Source organism: Capricornis sumatraensis, chromosome 7 (genome assembly GCF_032405125.1).
Source record: "Capricornis sumatraensis isolate serow.1 chromosome 7, serow.2, whole genome shotgun sequence".
Lineage (NCBI taxonomy): Eukaryota > Metazoa > Chordata > Mammalia > Artiodactyla > Bovidae > Capricornis > Capricornis sumatraensis.
This window is the reverse complement of record NC_091075.1, coordinates 100470879-100494404: the sequence shown is the minus strand read 5'-3', so window position 1 is coordinate 100494404 and position 23526 is coordinate 100470879. Positions and strand designations below refer to the sequence as shown.

General features: G+C 39.5%; 1 protein-coding gene across 1 annotated transcript in view; it reads left to right on the top strand.

The window, feature by feature from the left end:
- Positions 1–18766, top strand: part of HPSE (heparanase) — a 47904-nt gene extending 29138 nt beyond the window's left edge. Inside the window, exons 4-12 of the mRNA XM_068975634.1 lie at positions 2920–3093; positions 5462–5630; positions 6073–6120; positions 6602–6695; positions 7125–7231; positions 8803–8917; positions 11996–12114; positions 13275–13421; positions 18607–18766. Of these exons, the coding sequence (XP_068831735.1) occupies positions 2920–3093; positions 5462–5630; positions 6073–6120; positions 6602–6695; positions 7125–7231; positions 8803–8917; positions 11996–12114; positions 13275–13421; positions 18607–18766 (1133 nt within the window). The remainder of the gene's footprint in view (positions 1–2919; positions 3094–5461; positions 5631–6072; positions 6121–6601; positions 6696–7124; positions 7232–8802; positions 8918–11995; positions 12115–13274; positions 13422–18606) is intronic.
- Positions 18767–23526: the final 4760 nt, after the last annotated feature.

Genomic DNA, 23526 nt, shown 5'->3' with positions numbered 1-23526 from the left:
ACGGGACTAGTTCCAGGTCTGTAGATCAGTACCTGGGGCTCATGCAGGTTGAAGGGTCATCGCTGATGATTCAGTCTGTAAGTGGGAGGGTAAGGCCCAAACCCAGATATATGATTCTTGATTGAGGACACGTTCTCCGCTTGATTTGCTATAGATGTGTAAAATACAGCTGTGACCATGAATGACAGTCAGAGGGCCTTTATAACAGGCTCTAGTAATCTGGCACTGTCCCCAGATAGTTCTGTGATATTGGGCAGAGCTCTTTATCTCTTTGGGTGTCAGTTTCCTCATAGAAAAATGAGGATGGGCCCCAACTCATTGTAGGAGTAAGTATCTAAGAAGCTCATGGACGTTGCCACACTTGGGGAAGACTCCATAAAGGCCATGAAGGCCCACACTGTCCTCCACTGCAGCCCCAAGACCCCAGGAAGAAGCTGCAAGACTCAGAGAGCTTTTCAGCCCCCGATGTCTGCAAGTCCTTGATGATAGGCAGTAGTTTCGTGGAAGCGGGTGACAGAGCAAATATCAAAAACACCGAAAATAGCTTGCTAGTGTCATTACCGCTCCTCAGCTATTATGGGCAGTATTAAATCTATGGTTTCACTGCTATGGTAACCCAAGTAGTTCAGCCTAAAGACTCAGAAGTGAAAGTGAAGTGAAGTCACTCAGTCATGTCCGACTCTTTACAACCCCATGGACTGTAGCCCACCAGGCTTCTCCCGCCATGGGATTCTCCAGGCAAGAGTACTAGAGTGGGTTGCCATTTCCTTCTCCAGGGGATCTCCCCGACCCAGGGATCGAACCCTGGTCTCCTGCATTCCAGGCAGACACTTTAACCTCTGAGCCACCAGGGAAGTCCAGACTCAGAAACAAAACCAAGACAAAACCGCTTTTAGGGAGAAAGGTGGTAAATTTGCCAGATACAGATTTTTTTTAAACTAGCGGAGGGACTTCCCTGGTAGTCCAGTGGTTAAGAGTCCAAGCTCCCAATATAGGGGTATAGGTTCAATCCCTAGTCAGGGTACCCAGAGGACATGGCCAGAAAAGATAGAAATTTTAAAAAAGGAAAATGAACTAAAGGAGTGAATTTCTGTTTAATAGATAACTCTAAATATACATTAAGATCACCAGATTTTTGCAGATACTAACTGATTTAAAGATGACACTCAAAAATTGTTGCCAGTCTTCCCTGGTAGATTAATGATAAAGAATCTGCCTGCCAAGGTGGGAGACACGGAATTCAATCCCTGGTCTGGGAAGATTCCATATGTCACGGGGCAACTAAGTCCACGTGCACCAACAACTGAGTCAGTTCTCTGCAGCCAGAGCTCCACAACAAGAGAAGGCACGGCAGTGAGAAGCCAGGTCACCGCAGCTAGAGAGTAGCCACCTGTCCTCAGCTAGAGAACAGCCCTCCAAGCAACAAAGACCCAGCATAGCCAAAAATAAAAACAAATAAGTAAATGAAATAAATACACTGTTGCCACTCTCAGAAAGAAGTTGCTATTGCTATTGCTAAGTCACTTCAGTCGTGTCCCTGTGCGACCCCATAGACGGCAGCCCACCAGGCTCCCCCATCCCTGGGATTCTCCAGGCAAGAACACTGGAGTGGGTTGCCATTTCCTTCTCCAATGCATTAAAGCGAAAGGTGAAAGTGAAGTCACTCAGTTATGTCCGACTCTTAGCAACTTCATGGACTGCAGCCTACCAGGCTCCTCCATCCATGGGATTTTCCAGGCAAGAGTATTGGAGTGGGGTGCCATTGCCTTCTCCACAGAAAGAGGTTAGAGGCTAGCTAATCGTTAAAAAACTGAGTTCAAAAGTTCCAAAGCTTTAATAATCCCTTAGTGATGCTGTAATTTTTTTTTCACAGCACATCTAGCCCAAAAGAAATGCCTAAGAGTTTTCAGTTAAACTGTTAGGTCTGAACAACCTAATAGTAATAGTTTTCATCACGTCCAACAGATGTTGATGTGTTCCCTTGCAAATTTAAAAGATCCTGCAGTACCCTTGTAAGTCGAGTTGCCTGGTTAAATTTTAATTTCAAATAAACAATCATTTCTTTACTGCAGGTTTTTCTCAAATATTGTATTTGACATACACTAAAAACTATTCATTATTTATCTGAAATTCAAATTTAACTGATGTCAGATGTCCTGTATATTTATCTTCCAAACTGTCTCAGTAAATTCACTCCTCAGGGTGCCTTAAGGCCAAAGGAAAAGAGGGCAACAGAGGCTGAGGTGGTTAGAGAGCATCACTGACTCAATGGACATGAATCTGTGCAAACTCCAGGAGATAGTGGAGGACAGAGGAGCCTGGTACGCTGCACTTCATGGGGTCACAAAGAGTCAGACGCAACTTAGCGACTGAAAAACAACGAAAGGCTACCTTGGCACTGAGTTTGGAAACCATGTCCCTAGAGCCCCAAGCCAGTTTTTTAAATGTAAAATTTCACTTGTTAATATTTTGGATTAATAAATTATATACATGATTTTTTCAAACAATGTTTTAAAAAGCTAATCAAAATTACCAAGTTATTTTGTGAGTGAAGATTTTTAGGTTATGAAGAGTGGGATTTATGTTGACTAATGAAAAGTCTGGCCTGTGTGTGCTGAGCATTGAGTTTCCCCAGTTCACCTGAGGTCACTTGAGCAAAACCCAAGGGTCAGACCAAAGCCTCTGGTACCTTCCTTGGACTTGATTTAGTAGCTAAAGCAAACAAAGTCATATTGGCTTTTTTTTTTAGTCCAATTTTTCTGGACTCCTATTCATAATTATAAGGACTCATTAGGACTAGAATTCCTTCCATTTAACTACAGAAATACTAATTCATTACGAGGAGCAAATCTGGAAGCCTTCATCACTTTGACATTCAGGTGCCGACCTAACTATGAAATGGCAACATTTTTCTTTTAGAACACTCAGTGGATATGCTGCACACTTTTGCCAATTGCTCAGGACTGAACTTGATCTTTGGTCTAAATGCATTACTACGAACTGCAGATATGCACTGGGACAGTTCCAACGCTCAGTTGCTCCTGAATTACTGCTCTTCCAAGAATTATGACATTTCTTGGGAACTAGGCAATGGTAAGTGCCTCCCACCTCCAGAAACATTTCAATAATAAGGAGACTCCCCTTTGGCATTATTTGTTCCTATTTATGACCTTTTTAATAATAGTAAATATGACTTTTCTCTTGGAATATTTGTATAAGTGCTCAATGGTATAAGTTTGGAATTGTGGCAGAAAACTCCTTACATAGCCCAGATGTTATGGCTCATCCCAGTTTATATTTGAGCATTTCCACAGCTCCCTTGCCTGCCAATGCAGGAGATTGTAAGAGATGAGGGCTCAATCCCTGGGTAGGGAATATCCCCTGGAGGAGGAAATGACAACCCACTCCAGTATTCTTGCCTGGAGAATCTCATGGACAGAGCAGCCTGGCAGGCTACCGTCCATGGGGTCACAAAGAGTTGGACACGATTGTAGAAACTTAGCACACACACACACAGCTCCCTGATTCCTTTGAGATCTTTGGGGTTACTTGGCAGGTCGCTTGGCAGGTTGGACTCAAGCAGTTTGCTTCTACCTTTCCATCTCTTCCTCTGTTCTCTGCTTGTCATTTAATCTCGGCAACCCCATCCTGACATTCATCATAGGTTCAAGCTAGAAGTTCCAGGACTGAATTCCCTCTGGGTCAAGCTCTTGAGTGTCTCCTTCTTCATTCTTTTTTTACAAGAACTTCTAAATTCTAATTAAAGTGGGTCTTCTCTGGTGGCTAAGATGGTAAAGAATTCTTCCTGCAATGCAGGAGGCCCGGGTTCAATATCTGGGTGGGGAAGATCCTCTGGAGAAGGAAATGGCAACTCACTCTAATATACTTGCCTGGAGAATTCCATGGACAGAGGAGCTTGGTGGGTACAATCCATGGGGTTGCAAAGAGTCAGACACAACTGCGTGACTAACACTTTCACTTTTAAAGTGCTAATTAGCCACGTTCATTGAAGCGTTTACAGTGCTTTGTCTATACATCAGCTAATGGAACTAAACAGAAAATGGAAAGTGAGATGGTGAATACAGTTTTGACCTTCATTTCATAGATGACCAAAGAGGCACAAAAAGTGTTAGCTAAATATATAGCTGTGTGTGTACATCTGTGCTTAGTTGCTCAATCATATCCAACTCTTTGTGACCCCATGGACTGTAGCCCACCGGGCTCCTCTGTCCAGGAGATTCTCCAAGGCAAGAATACTGGAGTGGGTTGCCATTTCCGCCTCAAGGGGATCTTCCCAACCCGGGGATTGAACCCATGTCTCCTGTCTCCTACATTGTAGGCAGATTCTTTACTAATAACGCTAGGCAATTATGAGTTAGAGAAATCTTAGAGGAGTTAGGATTTGAACCCAGGCAGTCTGGCTCTAGAACGAGGTCATTGCTCTCTTGAGACTTCTGTTCTGGAGGTAAGGAGCCAGACCTACCAGAAAGCAAGCAAAGAAGTGATACATATCTATAGTGGCATGTGTTATGATAAAGTCCAGCCACAGATTTGGGGGCTTGGTGGCTAAGGATAACTAACAAGGTGAAGCACTGAAGCAAAATGGAAGGATAGAGGCAACCATGTCTTAGCTAGATGCTGCTGACCAGGCTTCCTGCAGCAACTACGTGAACCATAGGTCATCCTTACCTGTCTCTGTACATCCCTGCCTCCCAACTTTTCTACCCTACCCATCCCCAGGTCTTTCTGATCTTCAGGGCAAGATACAACAGTAATGTCATCATGTGTCCCTCTTCCTTAGGCTCCATTTTGCAAAGAGAAGGTCTGGTTTTCAGGGTAAAGGAGAAGAGTAAAGTAATTTGGGAAGTAGATTAGACATTTCCTGTGCCTTCCTCCCATCTCTTCAGTTTTGTTACTTCCAGATTACTGCATATATAATTTGCCCTTATAATTCTCAATAAGACTTTTTTTTTAAAGAATTTATCTTAATTTTTATCTGCTATTAAGATAACTTTTGACATTATAGAGGCAATTCGGAGCTTCAAAAAATTCTAATTAGTGAAGATGACACATGCGTATGGCATTTCACAGATAAACAATATAAGCTCAACAAGACTTTTAATTACATTGTAGAAATGGGTTTTTAAATGCCTTCTCCTCGCACAATCTTTTTAAAAGTAAATTAGGCTATTAAATACTGGATACAGACTATTTCCTGAATATCCATTGGTTTAATATACACATCATTAATTTCCAGCTGTTTTATTACCCCCTCATACTTCAGTTATATAACTTAAATTTTTGTTTTCTTGTAACATCTCCTTTATAACTAGGTATTTTACCTTTCTTGACTTTGGATTCTAAGGTTTTGTAATGTGAAAAATGCCCTGTTGCTTTTATGTTTGCCTCTAAATAGAAAAAAATTCTAGGTGAGCATTTATTTTGAGAATTGCTCTTTCAGAACCTAACAGTTTCCAGAGGAAAGCTGGTATTTTCATCAATGGACGGCAGTTAGGAGAAGATTTTATTGAGTTGCGTAAACTTCTAGGAAAATCTACTTTCAAAAATGCAAAACTCTATGGTCCTGATATTGGCCAGCCTAGAAGAAGTACTGTTAAGATGCTGAAGAGGTAAGAACTAGAGGAAGCAGAACCATTTTTCTTAAAAATATTTTTCTTCGGTGGAGGATCCTCAATAAACCACCTGTTATTAAATAATCTTTGGACTTCCCTGGTGGTCCAATGGTTAAGATTCTGTGCTTCCATTTCAGAGGGGCCTGGGTTTGGTCCCTGGTCAGGGAAGTTCCACGTGCCACATGGTACAGCCAATAAATAAGTAAGCCATTTTGTTGCCTGACTAGATGGTTTACCAAAAGAGCAAACACTGACAGGCTCAGCATATCAAAGATTTGGGGGCAAATGGCACCTGTGATTAAAAATTTGTATTAGAATTAGGAAGTTTGTGTTGCTTTATCCTAAAGTAGTAACCAGCCCATTTCTAGGGAAAATAACTTGTGTGCATATATTATCCATAAAAGAATTAAGTGATAATATAATAGATTTTTTTTTCTAGTTTCCTAAAAGCTGGGGGAGAAGTGATTGATTCAGTTACTTGGCATCAGTAAGTATGTCTCCTACTGTTAATACTAAGAAAGTACAGCTAGCTTTACTTATGACCTAGTTTTCAAAACAATGTTTTCATTAAGTGCTAATTGACTTTATAGTGTCTCAAGCAGCATTGTACTAGGATTTTAATATTAATAAAGCAAAAATTTTAACTAATTTTAAGTAATATGGTGGTTTCTACAAGATCAAAGCACACTTTCATTTAAGTCATAGAACAGATATGTGGCTAAAATGAATATACTTGCCAATGAATGGATAACCCACAATACATACACTTATGACTATGTTTTCTCAAGACAGAGTAACTGGTCTCCTCCCATCTTATTCTCTCCTTAGTAGAACCTCTGCCTTTTTTTTTTTTTTTTTAATAGCACAGGGGTGGGAAGAAGTAGAAAGGAGGACAAAGGTTGCTAGTTAACTTAAAAGCAGAAAGTAAAGTTTGGTATTTCTTCCTGAATATGTTCTGAATAATTCAGCTACTATGTGAATGGGCGAATTGCTACCAAAGAAGATTTCCTAAACCCTGATATACTGGACACTTTTATTTCATCTGTGCAAAAAACTTTCCAGGTAATAGTCTTTTTTTTCCCCCTCTCTTTTTAATGTAAAACCAAAGTACTTTGTAGTCTAGCTAGTCCTAAATTCTGTGGGTATATAAATTTACATGTTTTTCCAGTTTTAGAGAACAGGCACTAGGTCTTATTTACCTTCAGTTCCTTCCTCTTGGGTCTTACCCATGTATATTGATTAGAAATTAAAAATATTTCCCACAGCCGTTCGGTAGAATAAACTCTCATAGTCTGTAAGAATGGGGTTATTTGCATTCCTTCCACACCTAGTATTCCAATAAAAGTTAATTGCCCCAAACCTAAATGACTGTGAACATATTTTATAACTGTATTGGATGGTGGGTCTTGGGAATGCAAGGTTTTGAATGTGGAGTTTTGAATATTTGGTCCTCTCACTTGCAATTACAAAGGAGACTTTTCTGTTCCACAGATTGTTGAGAAGATAAGACCCCACAAGAAGGTTTGGTTAGGAGAGACCAGTTCTGCATTTGGGGGTGGAGCACCCTTGCTGTCCAACACCTTTGCTGCTGGCTTTATGTGAGTGAGCCTGCACTTGTCTCAGGGACCATATAGTACTCTCCTGTTCTTCTATTCAGCTGAAATAACTCATCGGCCAAAAATCAAGGACAATTTCTATGGCAGAACTCCAAAATTCATGCCAGATTTTCCAATAAAATGATTTACTAAATTAGTTGGACATCTTTAATGCATGCCCCAGATTAATCATTGTATGAATGAACTGCTTTAGAAGTTTTGTTCCTTAATTATGGCCCAAAACTATGTGAAGCATTCCTTTCTCTAAAGAAGTACATGGTAAAAGACTGTATCAAGAGCCTTGACCCTGAGAAGGATACTGAGTACTTATAGCTCTATTCATAGATTCTCAAGACCGTTTAGAGCCTGGAAGTAGGAGGTCACACCCAAGGGGCTGCCAATGAATGTAAAGATTTACTAAATCACCACCTTGTCCAACCTCCACAAACTTGATTGCCTGAAAACCAACTTGTTTCAGTTCAGTTCAGTCGCTCAGTCGTGTCCGACTCTTTGCAACCCCATGAGTTGCATTCTATTACTCGGTTAAAGCTCTTAACCTAACGTTCCGTATCCTCACTGAGCTTTATTCTCTTTCCTTTCCTACCCTCATTCTTAGAAGGCCCGAATAAAGCACACATCTTTATCCTTATGTAGGGGCATGAGGCACAGAGAAAACAGTGGAAGTGTTTGTTTTGCCACTAAATAAAGATGAGGGGGGAGTTCCCTGGTGGTCCTGTGGTTAGGACTTTGCCTTCCAATGCAGGGGGTGTGGGTTAGATCAACTGGTTAGGGACCACATGTCTCTAGATCAAAAACCAATCGCCAGTCCAGGTTCGATGCATGAGACAGGGTGCTCAGGGCTGGTGCACTGGGATGACCCAGAGGGATGGGATGGGGAGGGAGGTGGGAAGGGGGTTCAGGATGGGGAACACAAGTACACCCATGGCTGATTCATGTCAATGTATGGCAAAACCCACTACAATCTTGTAAAGTAATTAGCCTCCAATTAAAATAAATAAAAATTAAATTAAAAAAGAAAAAACCAAAACGTAAAACAGAAGCAATACTGTAACAAATTCAATAATGACTTTAAAAATGGTCCGCATTTAAAAAAAAAAAAGATGGAGGAAAGAGGTGTCCATAGAAGCTTATTATTTTGCATTTCACTGACCACCAGCAACATTTACTTCTATCCTCAACATGGGGATGGTGGTGGAGAGGTGGCGGGTGGGAGGGGGAGCATGGATCCAACAGGATGGAGAACAATTGTCCGTGTTGTCTAATTGTCTATAGCTGTGGGCATCTATGGCTTTGTAGACGTTGTCCTACCCTGATAGGGACTCCTATGGCATATTAACAGTCTTCAGGACTTTGTTATCATGCAGAAGTGTGAGAGCACATGAAGAAAAGGATAGTCTCTACTTCATCGGAATGTCTTATTCATGACTAATACCACTTTTCTGGTTTTCTGTCAACTCTTCCCACACAGAGGAATAAATCAGAACAGTGTAGAGGTAAAATTGAGTTATTTTGTTTTCCAAATCTGAAGAAAGCTTGGCCTCACTCTGTTCCAGGTGGCTGGATAAATTGGGCCTGTCGGCCAGAATGGGCATAGAAGTGGTGATGAGGCAAGTGTTGTTTGGAGCCGGAAACTACCACCTAGTGGATGGAAATTTTGAACCTTTGCCTGTAAGTGACCATTATTTTCCTATTATTGTGAGTCATTTAAATTACTGAGGTCTCCCATTTTAAGCTTTTATGAGGAGTCAATTCTCTCGTTAAATTCAGTGCTCTTAGTAAGTAGCCAAACCATGGAAAGGTGGACTGGAAGAACTCTTAGAAGAAACCCACTGTAACATTTTTGTGTTTCAAGAGATAGAGACCCAGAAATAATGATTTCAACATGAGTCATTGGGGCTGTGTCATGAGATTTTTTTTTTAAAGGGGGTAATTTGAAATTTTATGACTTCAATTTTATATGATAACAAAGTTGAATCAACTATTTTTCAAAGTTAATCAAAGTTGAAATTGCCATTAGTATCCAAAGTTTCAAAATGTTTTTATGTTATGAAATCATCATTTATTTAACTTTTAGGTAAGCTAGTACCATGTGTGTGTTCAAAAATATCACCCTCAGATTGGCTATTTTGTTAATAATCTTCAAGATATTTATGAATAAAGTCTCATTTCCACCCTATCTCCAACTACTTCTGGTGCTAAATCAGGAACTGTAGCCTTCCATATAAAAACCACCTTGAAGATATATATATGAATAGTATAGATATAGCTCTGAGAAGTATGACCTTGATTTTTGTTGTCTAAAATATCATTTGAGAATATCTGTTTTCTAAGAATAATTCCTACGGGAATTATTTGAACACTGTAGGAAAGCTAAGAAGGTCTGCAAAAAGCACATGCCAAATATAAGCTAGGCTTTTGTGATTTATAGATATCCCCCTAAAATTGCTTTTAATCTATAGTGGTCCAAGCTCATGGAGCACACTGTTCATAATAAAACATTTCTACAAAATGGAATCTCTTCCCCAAGTCATTTATAAAATGAGTTAAACCAAGTATGATCATTTCATTGAACAAATATCCAAAATCTACTACTGGCCATTTCTTAAATGGACCTTGAACAAGGAAGAGAAATTAATAATTTCTTCACAATGTGCTCTAAGTACAATATCTGGAAATTCGCTACCTTACCCTGTCACTCTTTATAACTAATGCCAGCTATTTATAATGTTGTCTAAAGCTTCAAACACAAACTTTTGACTTAAGAATTCTTTGTATATATGCTAAATATATTTCTTCCTCAAGGTTTACAAGTCAGCTAGAAAAACTTGAAGGAGTAAATGGTACCATTGACATCTGCAGGATCCTAGAGCATCAGCCTTAAAGCTATTGTACATGTCTGTTTTCTTATTTGATTTGCATAACAGTCCTGGAAGGTGGCAACACAGGTGTCTTAGATTCATCTATCTATTTATTAATTGTTTAATTGGAGGATAATTTCTTTATAATGTGCTGGTTTTTGCTGTACAACAATGCAAATAAATCATAATTTTATATATGTGTGTATATATATATCTACTCTCTTTTGAACCTCCCTCTCTCCTCCCATCCCACCCCTCTAGGTCATCACAAGACGCCAGGCTTGACTCCCCATTTTTCAAATGTTTTTGTTGTTCAGTGGCTAGGTTGTTTCCTGTTCTTTGTGACCCTGTGAACTGCAGCACACCAGGCCTCCCTATCCCTCACTATCTCCTGGAGTTTGCTCAAACTCATGTCCATTGAGTCAGTGATGCCATCCAACCATCTCATCCTCTGTCGTCCCTTTCTCCTCCTGCCCTCAATCTTTCCTAGCATCAGGATCTTTTCTAATGAATCGGTTCTTTGCATCAGGTGGCCAAAGTACTGAAGTTTCAGCTTTGGCATCAGTCCTTCCAATGAATATTCAGGGTGGATTTGCTTTCTCATTTTTCACACAGGGACGTTCAAATTAAGGGATGCTTGTGGGATTTGCTGGAGGTCACACTGTCTTGTTATTCTAAAGAATCCTATACAAATCCTGGCTCTTAACCTGCTTGATTTCTATCCACCCACCCACCTCCCCTCACAGAACCGTGCTTAAAGTTATGCCTCTTTTGAAAGCATTTAATTGATTCTTCTCTGTAAAATCTTAAGTCTCCAGTGTAAAATCTTAAGCAGAGAAACAAAAGCTGTTTGCCTATTAAATCTGCTTTATCTCAGTTCAAGGGCTTCCCTGTGGCTCAGCTGGTAAAGAATCCACCTGCAATGTGGGAGACCTGGGAGGAAGGGTTGACGTTATATATATCTAGTGAATTAAAAAATAACTTTCTTATTATGAAAAATTTCAAAGTAAAGGGAAAAATATATGAAGCCCTAATCTTGTTTAATCCATAATCCTACCTGTCCCTCACCTCCCACTTACTGGATTACTTCTAAGTAAACCTCAGGTATATCATTTTATCTGTAAGTATTTCAGTATGTTTCTCCTTTGGAAAAACATAACACAATATAATTATCACACTTTAAAATATTGACAATAACCTCTTAATATCATTAAATATTTAGTCAGTGTTTCACATTTTCCTTACTGTCTCAACTGTCTTTAGCAGTTGGTTTATTCACATCAGAATCCAAACAAGGTCCATATATTGCATATATCATGTCTCTTTTTTAAGCATTTATTATATCTCTTAAGCCTGTTAATCTTTAACTTCTCCCTCCCTCTTTTTTTTTGTCCCTTGGAATTGATTAATTAAACAAATCAGATAATTTGTTCTATAATGTTTTCTACATTCTGCATTTTACTAAGGTTTCAGAGGCAGTTCTGTTCCACAGATAGAAGTTTTTATCTTTCAAACTTGGCTCTGTATGTGTATATGTGTATGTGAGTGTGTATCTAAAATTTTTGCTTTGAGTTTTGAATTCTTGGATGACAGACAACACAGAATATTTAAACTGCCTCTGAGCAGTCAGTTATACTCTTGAGATCTACCTCCTAGCAGACATAGCCCTCTAAATCATGGAAATATAGTCCTCTGGTGATGAACAGCAGCAACAAGATACTGCCCTCAGATTCACGGTGGCAACACAGACCAAAAGATGAATCCTTTTTAAATACCTCCAGGATAACAATCACACTGTTTGTAGGATAGCTATTTGTTTGACACTGTTTTTGTTAAAAAGTAAGTAAAGATCTATTTTGTCCCTCCCCTCTCCAATCACTCCAACTAGGATTATTGGCTCTCTCTTCTGTTCAAGAAACTGGTGGGCAACAAAGTGTTAATAGCAAGTGTGAAAGGTCCAGACAGACACAAACTTCGAGTATATCTTCATTGCACAAACATCAACCAGTAAGTGTGTAACACACCCTTTACCAATCAAGTTTTAATAAGTAAGCACACAACTTCCTACTCTAACACCCTGCTGTCTTCTGTTTATACAGTGGATCTAAGGTGTCTCATTGTCCTTTATTTGTTTTCATTCTCATAGTGATATGGTGCCAGAGTCAAGCTAAAAAAAAAAAAGAGGTTAAATGTAGGCATTTACAGTCCAGCAAAGATTTGTACAATGATTGGATTCACATAATACAGAATAAAAATATATCCTGAATTTAAATAAAGAATAGTACAAATGTAAGCACATAAAACAGATTTCATATGCATGATTAATCAATTGAATGACTATGGATGAACATAAATATGAATTCATATGAGTGAATAATTATGTGACTATACTTATCATTTTGAATCATATCTGATTAATTTAATAAAGAAGAAAAATTAAAAGGTGACTGATAACAACTCTCATGTTTTCAGAAGTTTTAACCCAGTTTCTGGAATTGAGAGGCCATAGAGATTTTTATAGTATAGTACTCTGGCTTTAGGTAGCAAAAAATATTCCTAAGTTTGAAATTTTTCTCTTCTTAGTTTCAGTTTGTCTTTCCTGATAGAATAATACTGAAATATTAATTTTAGCTACAAATGCTATCCACGGTTTCCTATTTCACTGAGTGGGAACTCTGTTTTTGGTGAGTGGCCCCATTAGGACTGGTGGGAAATGACTTAGGTGGATAAATTCTGTAAAATGTTGGTAGATTTAACTTTCTTATTTGTGTTGGTCTTTTCATAAGGTTAGAAAAAGTCTTGGTTTATATGGTTTGTAATATGAATTCATATGACCCCACAAAATTTTCCTTTTATCATTTAGCTTTCCTAAGTTTGAACATGTATGAGCTGACTGACTTCCTCACAAGTCAGTCTGGCAAAGCAGCAAAGATTGCAAAGTGCTAAAGCCCAGGAAATGGTTGTGTAAAGAGCAATATTTTTAACACATTTTCAAAACAGGACCACATCAGCAGTCTGATACTATCATAACTGGAAGATGCAAAGAGGGCGCAGCATCACTAAAAATACTACCTACATTTGGTATTATCCGTGATTATATTGTAACCAACTACTTAATTGCTTAAATTAAATAAACACTTTTATTGAGTTCATGTATTTGCTTTCAGCCCTAGGTATAAAGAAGGAGATTTAACTCTCTATGCCTTAAACCTCCATAATGTCACCAAGCACTTGAAGTTACCACATCACTTTTTTAACAATCAAGTGGATAGATACCTTGTAAAACCTTCAGGACCCGATGGCTTACTTTCTAAGTGAGTAATTTTCTTGCTTCATTTCCAACTTTCACCCAAAGTGAATTTTATTGGTATTTGCCAGAACACTGTGTGTTGACAGGGAGCAAAAGAAAAAAATCAACTATTTCAAGTTCTAACAATTCTTAATATTCAGGAAGTTATATGTGAATACACACCAATACAGGTGTAACTCACGTGGAGACTCAAAGCAGAAGGATGGGAAGACAAATGGCAGTTATCTGACAGAAATGTTTTCATTTCAAGACAACCTGGTGTATATCAGGATCCACTCAATGCATTTAGATTATTTGCTCCAAAAAAATAATCCTTGGTAATACAGTCACTAAAGCAAAAATACCTGTATGTAATTGCTATATAAAGGCATAGGAGTTGCTATAAAATATCATGTGTCATGGATGTGATTCTCTTACAGTATCCGAATAGTTTTTTATTGGTTAGAGTGAAGAAAAAGAGTGGTCAGAAATGTGCCTTTTAGGTGAATTATTTAAAGTTGGTTCTTGAGCATTTTACTTCTAAAAGCCCATGATTGAATATGTCTTAAAAAGCTTATATGCAACAGAATACCCAAGGGACTTCCCCAGTGGTCCAATGGTTAGCACTCCATGCCCCCAATGCAAGGCACCTGGGTTTAATTCCCGGTCAGGCAACTAGATCCCATATGCTGCAACTAAAGTTTGCATGCCATAACAAAGACTGAAGACCCTGCATGTGCAAATAAGGCGCGGCCAAATAAATAAACAGTCTTCTAAAACCAGAATACCCAAGAATGAGTTAGGCATGACAAATATTTCTGTCCAGCGTGTGTTGGAAGGATCTCTTTTCTTCATGGCTATTCTCATACTATGTGTGTGTGTGCTCAGTTGCTCAGTGTCTGACTCTTTGCCACTCCATGGGCTCTGGCCCACCAGGCTCCTCTGTCCGTGGAATTATCTCGGCAAGAGTACTGGAGTGGGTTGCCAGTTCCTCTTCTAGTGGCTCTCCCATCTCTGCAAATGCTCTATGAGTGATGTTTTCAGTGACAGCATCAGAACCTGAAAAAGTGCCATAAACGTGCTTTCTCCAAAGTCCTATCCCCATGCTGCGAAGTCGCTTCAGTCGTGTCCGACTCTGTGCGACCCCATAGACGGCAGCCCACCAGGCTCCTCCGTCCCTGGGATTCTCCAGGCAAGAACACTAGAGTGGGTTGCCATTTCCTTCTCCAGTGCATGAAAGTGAAAAGTGAAAGTGAAGTCGCTCAGTCGTGTCCGACTTTTCACAACTCCATCGACTGCAGCCCACCAGGCTCCTCCGTCCATGGGATTTTCCAGGCAAGAGTACTGGAGTGGGGTGCCATTGCCTTCTCCGTCTATCCCCACAGACAAACATTATTAACAATGGATATCATTCCATGATTTATTTCCTGTCCTTTATTTTACTATATATAACTGTAATCATACAACTTCTAATAGGAGAAATTGAAGGAGAACCCACAAGTTTTCCCAAGTATCTTTCCATTTATAGTCTTTGTAGACATTTTAATGGGCTGCATGCTTTATAAAATACCATGGTTTGCTTACTCATTTTCCTACTGTTTTCTCCCATACTTTTTCCCCCGTTATAAATAATGTATATTTGAATAACAGATACTTCTCTCTTTGGGGATTTTGACACTTTTTAAAGTTCTTAGCATATTTGTGTCTGACGCCAAGAAGGGAAAAACTCTGAAGTAACCGAATAACAGTTGTAGAGTTAGATGTATCTTAAGAGGGACTTCGCTGGTGGTCCAGTGGTTGAGACTCTGTGCTCCCAATGCAGGTGTTGCAGGGTCGATCCCTGGTTGGGGAACTAAAATCCTGAGTGGCACAGCAAAAAGCAAAGTCTTCGAGATCATTTTCGTTTAGCCTTAGATGGGTATCTAGGGCCGTTTAGCCCTTTTTGTTTCCTCTCTGTTGGATCTCACAGCCTCTGCTGGTGACTGTTCTCTGTGGCAAGGAGAAGGTGCCTCTGGGCCTTTCATCTGCTGCTCTTAGTTCTATTCTCTGGAGCAGAGGATGGAATCTGCACTTCATGCCTGCGGACAAGTGGGTTTAGAGGATTTTTTTTTCTTCTCTTTCTGGTAGGGGAGAGTAGCATACACTCTGTGTTAATTTTTATTTCCAATTAGGTGTCAATGTTGTAAAAATTGACAAGTATTAAAATATCTGGATTTCTAGCTTTCCTTTGAAAATAGGTGCTCTGGCAACTCTGGGGTGTTTTCCCAATTCGATGGAGCTGAACTGGGATTATTCACTTTAGGCAACTCATCTAGCTCTCTGTTCCCCTTAGTCCCTATGTGACCCTGCTGTCATAGGCCTGTCCTACTGCTGGTACGTTACTTCCTTGACCCCGAGGGCATTTGAGTTTGCTACTCTTAATCTGAAACAACACAGAATGCTCTGTTTTCTCCAGAATAACTCTCAAATATTTGAGGGACAATTGGACTGTCTTCTCTCCAGGCTCAATATGCCCAGTTTTTTCAGTGATTCTTCTCTATGCTTTTTTACCAGACCCTGTTGCATTCTGATCATATATTTCATGCTTTATACTTGGAAAACTGGTGAAATTGTGGACATTGTTGTATTACCCTAAGTTCCTTTTGATGACTATACATTACTTATATTTTTCTCTCTTTAAAATGTTGCAAAAGTATCCCAGATACGTTTAATGAATGCACAGTTTGCACACATGCTCATGCTAACGACCTCAGGGGGTTAAATAATGATTACCTTTAAAAAGTTAGTTTTCACTTAAATAACTTGTATAGTGCCCATATAAGGTCCTGTATCATAAGTATTTAATAAATATTTGAACTGAATATATGTTAACATAAAAGCAGTATTTTATCTCAGATGAATTTTCCCCACCTTCTCCAATTCTACCAAATCTGTTGCTTGCTAATTCCTTCCAGCTCTATTTGGTCTGAAACTTGACAAGCATGTCTTCTATTTCTTGTCACCATATTACTAACTTAGAAATAGGAAATAAGACACTACCTTCAAATAAAACCCTACCCTTATTGGCCAGCCCAATAAGGAAATATTCCGCATGCTTTAAGCTTACACTCAGTATACGGATAACACCCTTTAGCTATATTCATAGCTGATTAAACAGTGTAGACAGGTAGATTAGATATTATCTTGCCCATGTTTCATCATCTTAACCCAGAGCAGCATTAATTTACAGTGATCAGACTTACCTTTAAACCCTGTGACCTCTCTCAAAGACTTTCTGAACGTTTTTGTGCACCTCCTGTCACAGTCCTCAATCTCTTGCAGAAGAGCTCTAACTATCACCATTTAGAGATGTTGTCAAGACCTATTTTTGTTTGCGGTTTCCTGATGGTGGTCGTGGCGTTTCCTCCTCCACCCCTTGCAGGAAGTGCTGTGATATAGGTGCTGAGACAAAGCTCGGGTGCATGTGAGCTGAGTGTAACTGCAATGCAGGCTTGTTAGCCTTCAGCACAATTATGGTTATCTTATTACATCTTTAGGTACAGAGCCCACAGCTGGGCATTTAAGCAAGGAATAATGGAAACTAATTTCTCTGCTGACTGATACTTGGTAAGGATAGAGTGTGAGAGCTCTTTAAAAATGAAAACTTTATAACAATGCTAAACTGGAAACAAACAAGTGTCTAACACTAGACAATTCAGTAAATAAAATGCTGGTACAAAGGAATCTTGTGCAGTCATTAGAATGATGCAGTGGATGAATGTTTAATGGTGTGAGCAAATGTTAGGATATGTTAAGGGGGAAAGAATCAAGTTTTAAGAGACTATATACTGTATGCTCATTTTTGTCCATATGAAAATATGTATGTTCATACATTCATAAAAAAGAGATGAAGAAATATACATCAAAATCTTAAAAATGGTCATGAGATAGTTTGCTTCTGTTATATTTATTTATCTGCATAATAAGGATGATGATAGATAATACTTTTACATGCTTATTATGTACAAGGCACTGTTATAAGTATTCTACATATAATATATGTATTACAGGTATGACATAAACTCTGGCATTAACCTAAATTTTCAACAATATAAAACTTTTTCTTTATAAAAATTTCATAACATAAAAACCATTTAATAAAAAGATGAAAGATAAAAATATCATTTAGAATTATGGAAGTAAGTATCAATAAAACTAAAAGTAGACTAAAGCTTTTCTTCCTAAGCTCTTACTTATGTAAGATTTGTTGCCGTAAGAATATATTGCTATGTTTAGTTGCTTCAGTCGTGTCCGACTTTTTCTGACCTCATAGATTGTAGCCCACCAGGCCCCACTGTGCATGGGGATTCTCCAGGCAAGAACACTGGAGTGGATTGCCATACCCTCCTCCAGGGGATCTTCCCAACCCAGGGATGGAACATTGCATCCCTGGGTTGCAATCTCCCACACTGCAGGCGGATTCTTTACCGTCTGAGCCACCAGGGAAGCCCAAGTATATATTAATTTGATTTCAATAATAATAAATATACATAACACTTGTCCTTGATTTTTTTCTATTTTGACTCAGTTTTTAATTTAAATTTTAATAGTGAGATGCAAAGAAAGCAATTATTTTTTTAAATCCATAGTTTAGCTAAAGAAAATCATTTTTCTTCACCACAGCAATATATATTCTACCAAAGTAGCTTCACAGATTAAGAAAATGAATACATACCTCCTGGGAGACGGGGAGTAAGAGGGTTTACAGACATAGTTACAAGTGGGAAATTGACGATCATTTTGTATGTTAAATTCATGCAACTCATATTCCATCCTATATATTTGCTTCATATCTAGATGTTTACAATTACTTACCATTCCCCCCCAAAATGCCACAAATCCAGAAGTATGTCATCTTCATCCTTTTTACACCTCCGTCATCTTGCCTAGTATGGATTGTATGTGCTTCATTTTCTGTAAAGGGCCGGATAGTAAATATTTGGGAGCTTTGCAGACCGTATGGTTTCTGTCACAACTGTTCAGCTCTACCAGTGTAGCTTAAAGGTCATCTCGGTCAAATACCTACCTGACATAGTGTTCAAATACAAGTTACATGATATAAACTGCCACAGGAAAAAAAAATTGGGGCCTTAAAAAGTTCTCAGGACTTTTATAGAGTAGATGGAAGATGTACAGCTTGGCTAACCTGGATGCATCTTTCCCCTTTACAGATCTGTCCAGCTCAATGACCAAATTCTGAAGATGGTGGACGAACAAACCCTGCCGACTTTGACAGGAAAACCTCTCCACCCAGGAAGTTCACTGGGCATGCCACCTTTCTCATATGGATTTTTTGTGATAAGAAATGCCAAAGTTGCTGCTTGTATCTGAAAGTGAAAGACATGTACTAGCCTGGAGATTGAATTTTTGAGTGTATTGATAAGAGGAAAGCAAAATTCAAACTATAGGAAGGCGAGCAGATGTATTACAGACCCAATAGGTGGGAGATTTCGAGTCCTTGGGAGACTCAGTATGAGACTTAGCACAGAATTTTGTTCTAAGTGGACCCCTGGTAATAAGGCCAAACACCATGGTTATATGTTTACATGTAGTATTTTAAAGTTATTAAAAATGTACATAATATAATACAGCCAGGAGCCAAGTATGTGAAGGATATATTATTAGTTTCAAGAAAGTATTTAGTTGTTTTTATTTAAAATAAAACAGTTACTAGGAAACTGTCAGATTCTTCCCTTATATGCTATCTCTACTGACTGCTATAGAAAAAGTTTGCTATCACAAGCTCCAAATCGTCTATGAAAGAGAGACAATCTCTTTGCATCTTAACGGAGAGCTGAGTTCAGTTGCTGTTTCCCTTCCCTTTGTTCTGTTTGTCTTTGTCAGTAATACCATGTGAGAAGACAGATGGCTAGATGTGATAGTATTTTTTAAAAAGATTAATGACAATTCAGAGGGAAGGGATTATATACACTTCAAATGAATTAAAAAATGACTGCAAATGAAACTGATTTACCAGGAGGAGAAAATTTAACTCCATACATTACAACCATCTGTTCATGTTTATCTCTGTTAGTCACATAGTCGTGTCCGACTCTGTGTAACCCCATGGACTATATGTAACCCACCAGGCTCCTCTGGCCATGGAATTCTCCAGGCAAGAATACTGGAGTGGTTGCCATTCCCTTCTCCAGAGGATCTTCCCGACCTAGGGATTGAACCCAGGTCTCTCTCATTGCAGGCAGATTCTCTACTGTCTAAGCCACCAAAGAAGCCCCATGCTTACCTTTAATTTACCTTAAATTCTTGCTTTAGTTGGCTGCAAGTAACAGAAAACCCCGATTCCAGTGGCTTGAACCACCAGACATTCGTAATCCCACATAATGAGAAGTTCAAGTTAGGTGAGCTCCACTGCTGAAAATGTCACCAAAGAAACAGGTTGCTTGTATCTCTCTGCTCTGTCACCAGCTTCATTCTCAAGCTGGAGGCATGATGTCTGTAGCTATTCCATGGGCCCATTCAGACCTGGAAGTAGCCAGAGAAAGATGAGCCACTTTTTCTGTCTTCTTCATAGACTTTTGAACGTCTCAGAGGTTCTCTCACCAAACCTCTCTTCCTATGTCCTTGTGTCATATTGGCCAAGAGAGGGCTGCATAGCCACTGTCTCCAACTGCCAACATCAGTGAAATTCCTCCAGTTGTCTCCTAATAATCTTTTGGAATGAAGGGTGTTGAGAAGTCTGTGACATTGACCACTACAGCTCCCTGCTTTTATCAGTAACAGAATGTATTATTTTCTCCTGTATCTTAATTCTACTGCTAACTGCTGCTAACTCGCTTCAGTTGTGTCCGACTCTGTGCGACCCCATAGATGATGGCAGCCCACCAGGCTCCCCCATCCCTAGGATTTTCCAGGCAAGAACACTGGAGTGGGTTGCTATTTCCTTCTCCAGTGCATGAAAGTGAAAAGTGAATGCGAAGTCGCTCAGTCGTGTCTGACTCCTAGCGACCCCATGGACTGCAGCCTGTAATTATATTTATGCCTGTTATGAATATTGTCTCATTTAAGTACATTTATAAGGAGCTAAAGCTGGTACCTAAAGTTTGGATGCTTTAATATCTTTAAATTTTATATGTCAGTGGTTTTTATATTTTCACATTTGAAATAAAGTAATTTTTGTAACCTAATGTTACAATGATTATTCTTTTAATAAAGCGTAAGCCTACAGATCCCTTGTTTCCTTCACCACTTTGTTTACACCCTAACCTCTGTTTGTCCTTTCAGCCTTCCCTACACCAAGAGTTGACCTTGAAGAAAAGAGATCATCAGGCACAAACATAATTCCCTCTCTCATCATGGAGATCAGATCATGATCAAAGTTCAGTCCAGTCTATTTTTCTTCTCCCTGTCCCTTCTGCCACTTAATAAATTCAAGGCCCAATTTTTCACTGGTATTGTTATAATCTCCTAATTGGTCTCTTTGACTTTGCTTAAAATTCTTAAAAAATTTAATGGGCTTAAATGGGCTTAAAATGTGCTTACAAATTAAAATGGCTCTCCATTCCCTTAGCAGATAGGCCCTTCCAGAACAGCACGGGCTGTTCTCTTTGGCCTCAATTCTTGCTGCTTACCCCCTGAATTCTGTTCTCCCGCCCGCACGCTGGTTGGACAGTCTGGACAAACGGCCTCCTTCACCTTTAGCTGCTGGACCTTTAGTGCTGCTCCTTCTGCTCTGCATCTGGACTCTTCTAACCGTCCTCTCTATGCGGCAGACTTTTATGTTTATTAAGCCCCAAGGCCTTCCCTGGTGGTCAAGTGGCTAAGACTCCGAGCTCCCAGGGCAGAGGGCCCAGCTTCGATCCCTGGTCAGGGAACTAGACCCCACATGCTGCAACTAAAGATCCCACGTGCGTGCTAAGTTGCTTCAGAGGCGTTCATGTCCACCTCTGTGCGACCCTATGGTCTCTAGCCCACGAGGCTCCTCTGTCCATGGATTTCCCAGGCAAGAACACTGGAGTGGGTTGCCATTCCGTCCTCCAGGGGACCTTCCCCCCCCCCAGGGATTGAACCCGAGTCTTTCATGCCTCCTGCATTGGCAGGCAGATTCTTTACCACTAGTGCCACCTGGGAAGCCCCAAAGATCCCACACATCACAGCAAAGATGGAAGATCCCACATGCTGCAGCTAACACCTGGCACATCAAATAAAAAAATACTAAAAAAAGGAAAAAGACCCAGCTCAAACAGCAGTTTCAATGCCTTCCCCATCATCTGAGTAGTTTTAGTCATATTTCTTTCCTCCTATAGCAGTTTAGACATTTATTTTTGTATGGTTGATGATAGTCCACTAGTTTTTAAATTAGTTCTTAGGTTACTTTATCAAACGCAACTTATATGTTTATTTACATTCCCATAGACCTTGCAAAGGACACTAACAAGGCTAGTTTACCTGAAACTGCAGCACAACAAACTTAATAAGGCAAATCTGCATTTTTAACAAAATATTTCTAAACATACCTTAAAAAATTTAAAACACAATTTAAAAAAAATTCTTATACATCTAAAAAAACACACAAAAATTTAGTAGATCAAGTTCCCTAAGCATTTAAACACCTTAAAAACAACATTAATTACAAAACCTATATAAACACAATTTGTACGAAAATGTCATTTTCTCATGCCTAAGTTACTATCCTAGCCAGAGTTAACAGAATTACCAGTTCAGGGCCTCTATACCAAGTACGGTAACCATTAGCATTTGATTAGAGAATCTAGAAACAGGATATAGAACCACTAGTGTGTTGGGTTCAACCCCTTCCTATGCTTAGGTAGCAGATGTTGGGGTCATCTAAAGCAAAGTCTGAGATAAGGACTTGGGGGTCCAGTAGTTTATTTGGGATCTCAGGAAGCAGGCATGAGAGATCAGGGAGAGTGAGATGGAGGAAAAGGAAAAGCCAATATTGAAGTTTGTTGTTGAATTTGCTGCAATAGGCAATGAGAGTTCAGTTCCACCAGTACCACTGAGAAACATGGATGCCTTTCATAATTTTTCTCTTATTATTCTCATGTTTCTTAGCAGGTATCATTTCATACTGACTTGATTGTCAATTATAATTTTCACAAAGAACATCTGCTTCACATAAAATAGTTTTAAGGCCAAACTGAAAGCGGTTAGGAACTCTCTTCAGAGAGGAGCCAAGGGAAAGACATACAAAGAAAGTGTGGAAACAGGAAAAAAGAAATTATCTGGCTATCATTTGAAACTTAGTTTGGCTATTTGCGACTGGTTATCCTTAGTATTTTGATCGCCTAAACCTGAGTCGTTTAATTACCAATTAAATGACTGAGCAGGTATGCATTTAGACCACCACAGCACAGAATCACATCAGTCTAATAACTTCCTTGTTGAATTAATTTAATAGAACACATGGAGGAGGAGGGTTGTGTGATCAGGAGGTATTCTCTGGCAATGCTGCCCCTTGGCCTAAACATCATACTTGTCCCCCAGAAACCCTATGAAGACTCACATCCTCAGAGAGTACCCTTATCCTAGGGTCAGTGCATCCTCAGAAGCTCTCTGTTGTCCTCCACTGAATCAGGGTTGCAAGAACTCCTATCCCTCTGTAGCAGATCCCAACTGGCCAACTATTGTAACATTTATAACTGGGGGCGGGCGGAGGGGGCGGGGGGGATAGGTAGGAAAAGTCCACCTTGGATGGCTAGACCAGCAAAGGCAGCCACTTTAGAATGTACCTCATCCCCAGAGGCAGGCGTATGACCCTTTACCCGAAGTGCTTATCTGTCTCAGTCTATTTGTTTTGGCTGCAAATGAATGGCAGTCTCTAGGTTGCTATTTATCACTGCCCTCCAGTTATGTGTCTTTAACAGTGAGCTCATCTGTTTCCAGCTTCTGAAATAGTAAGTTGCATAGCCAGCTGGAACAAGTACGCTTCAGCACGCTACTGCTCTCTCGTCCTTGGAGCATGTCTTTTATTTTCACAGAAAATGTCCTCAGCTGAGTCTAGTGACCTGATTGCAAACACTTACCTGTTTGTTTCTTTAAGGAAGGAAGAAGTTTATGCAGGTTAAGTTTCTATTAGGACTAGAATGGCTATACCTTTAAGTCCCTCTCTG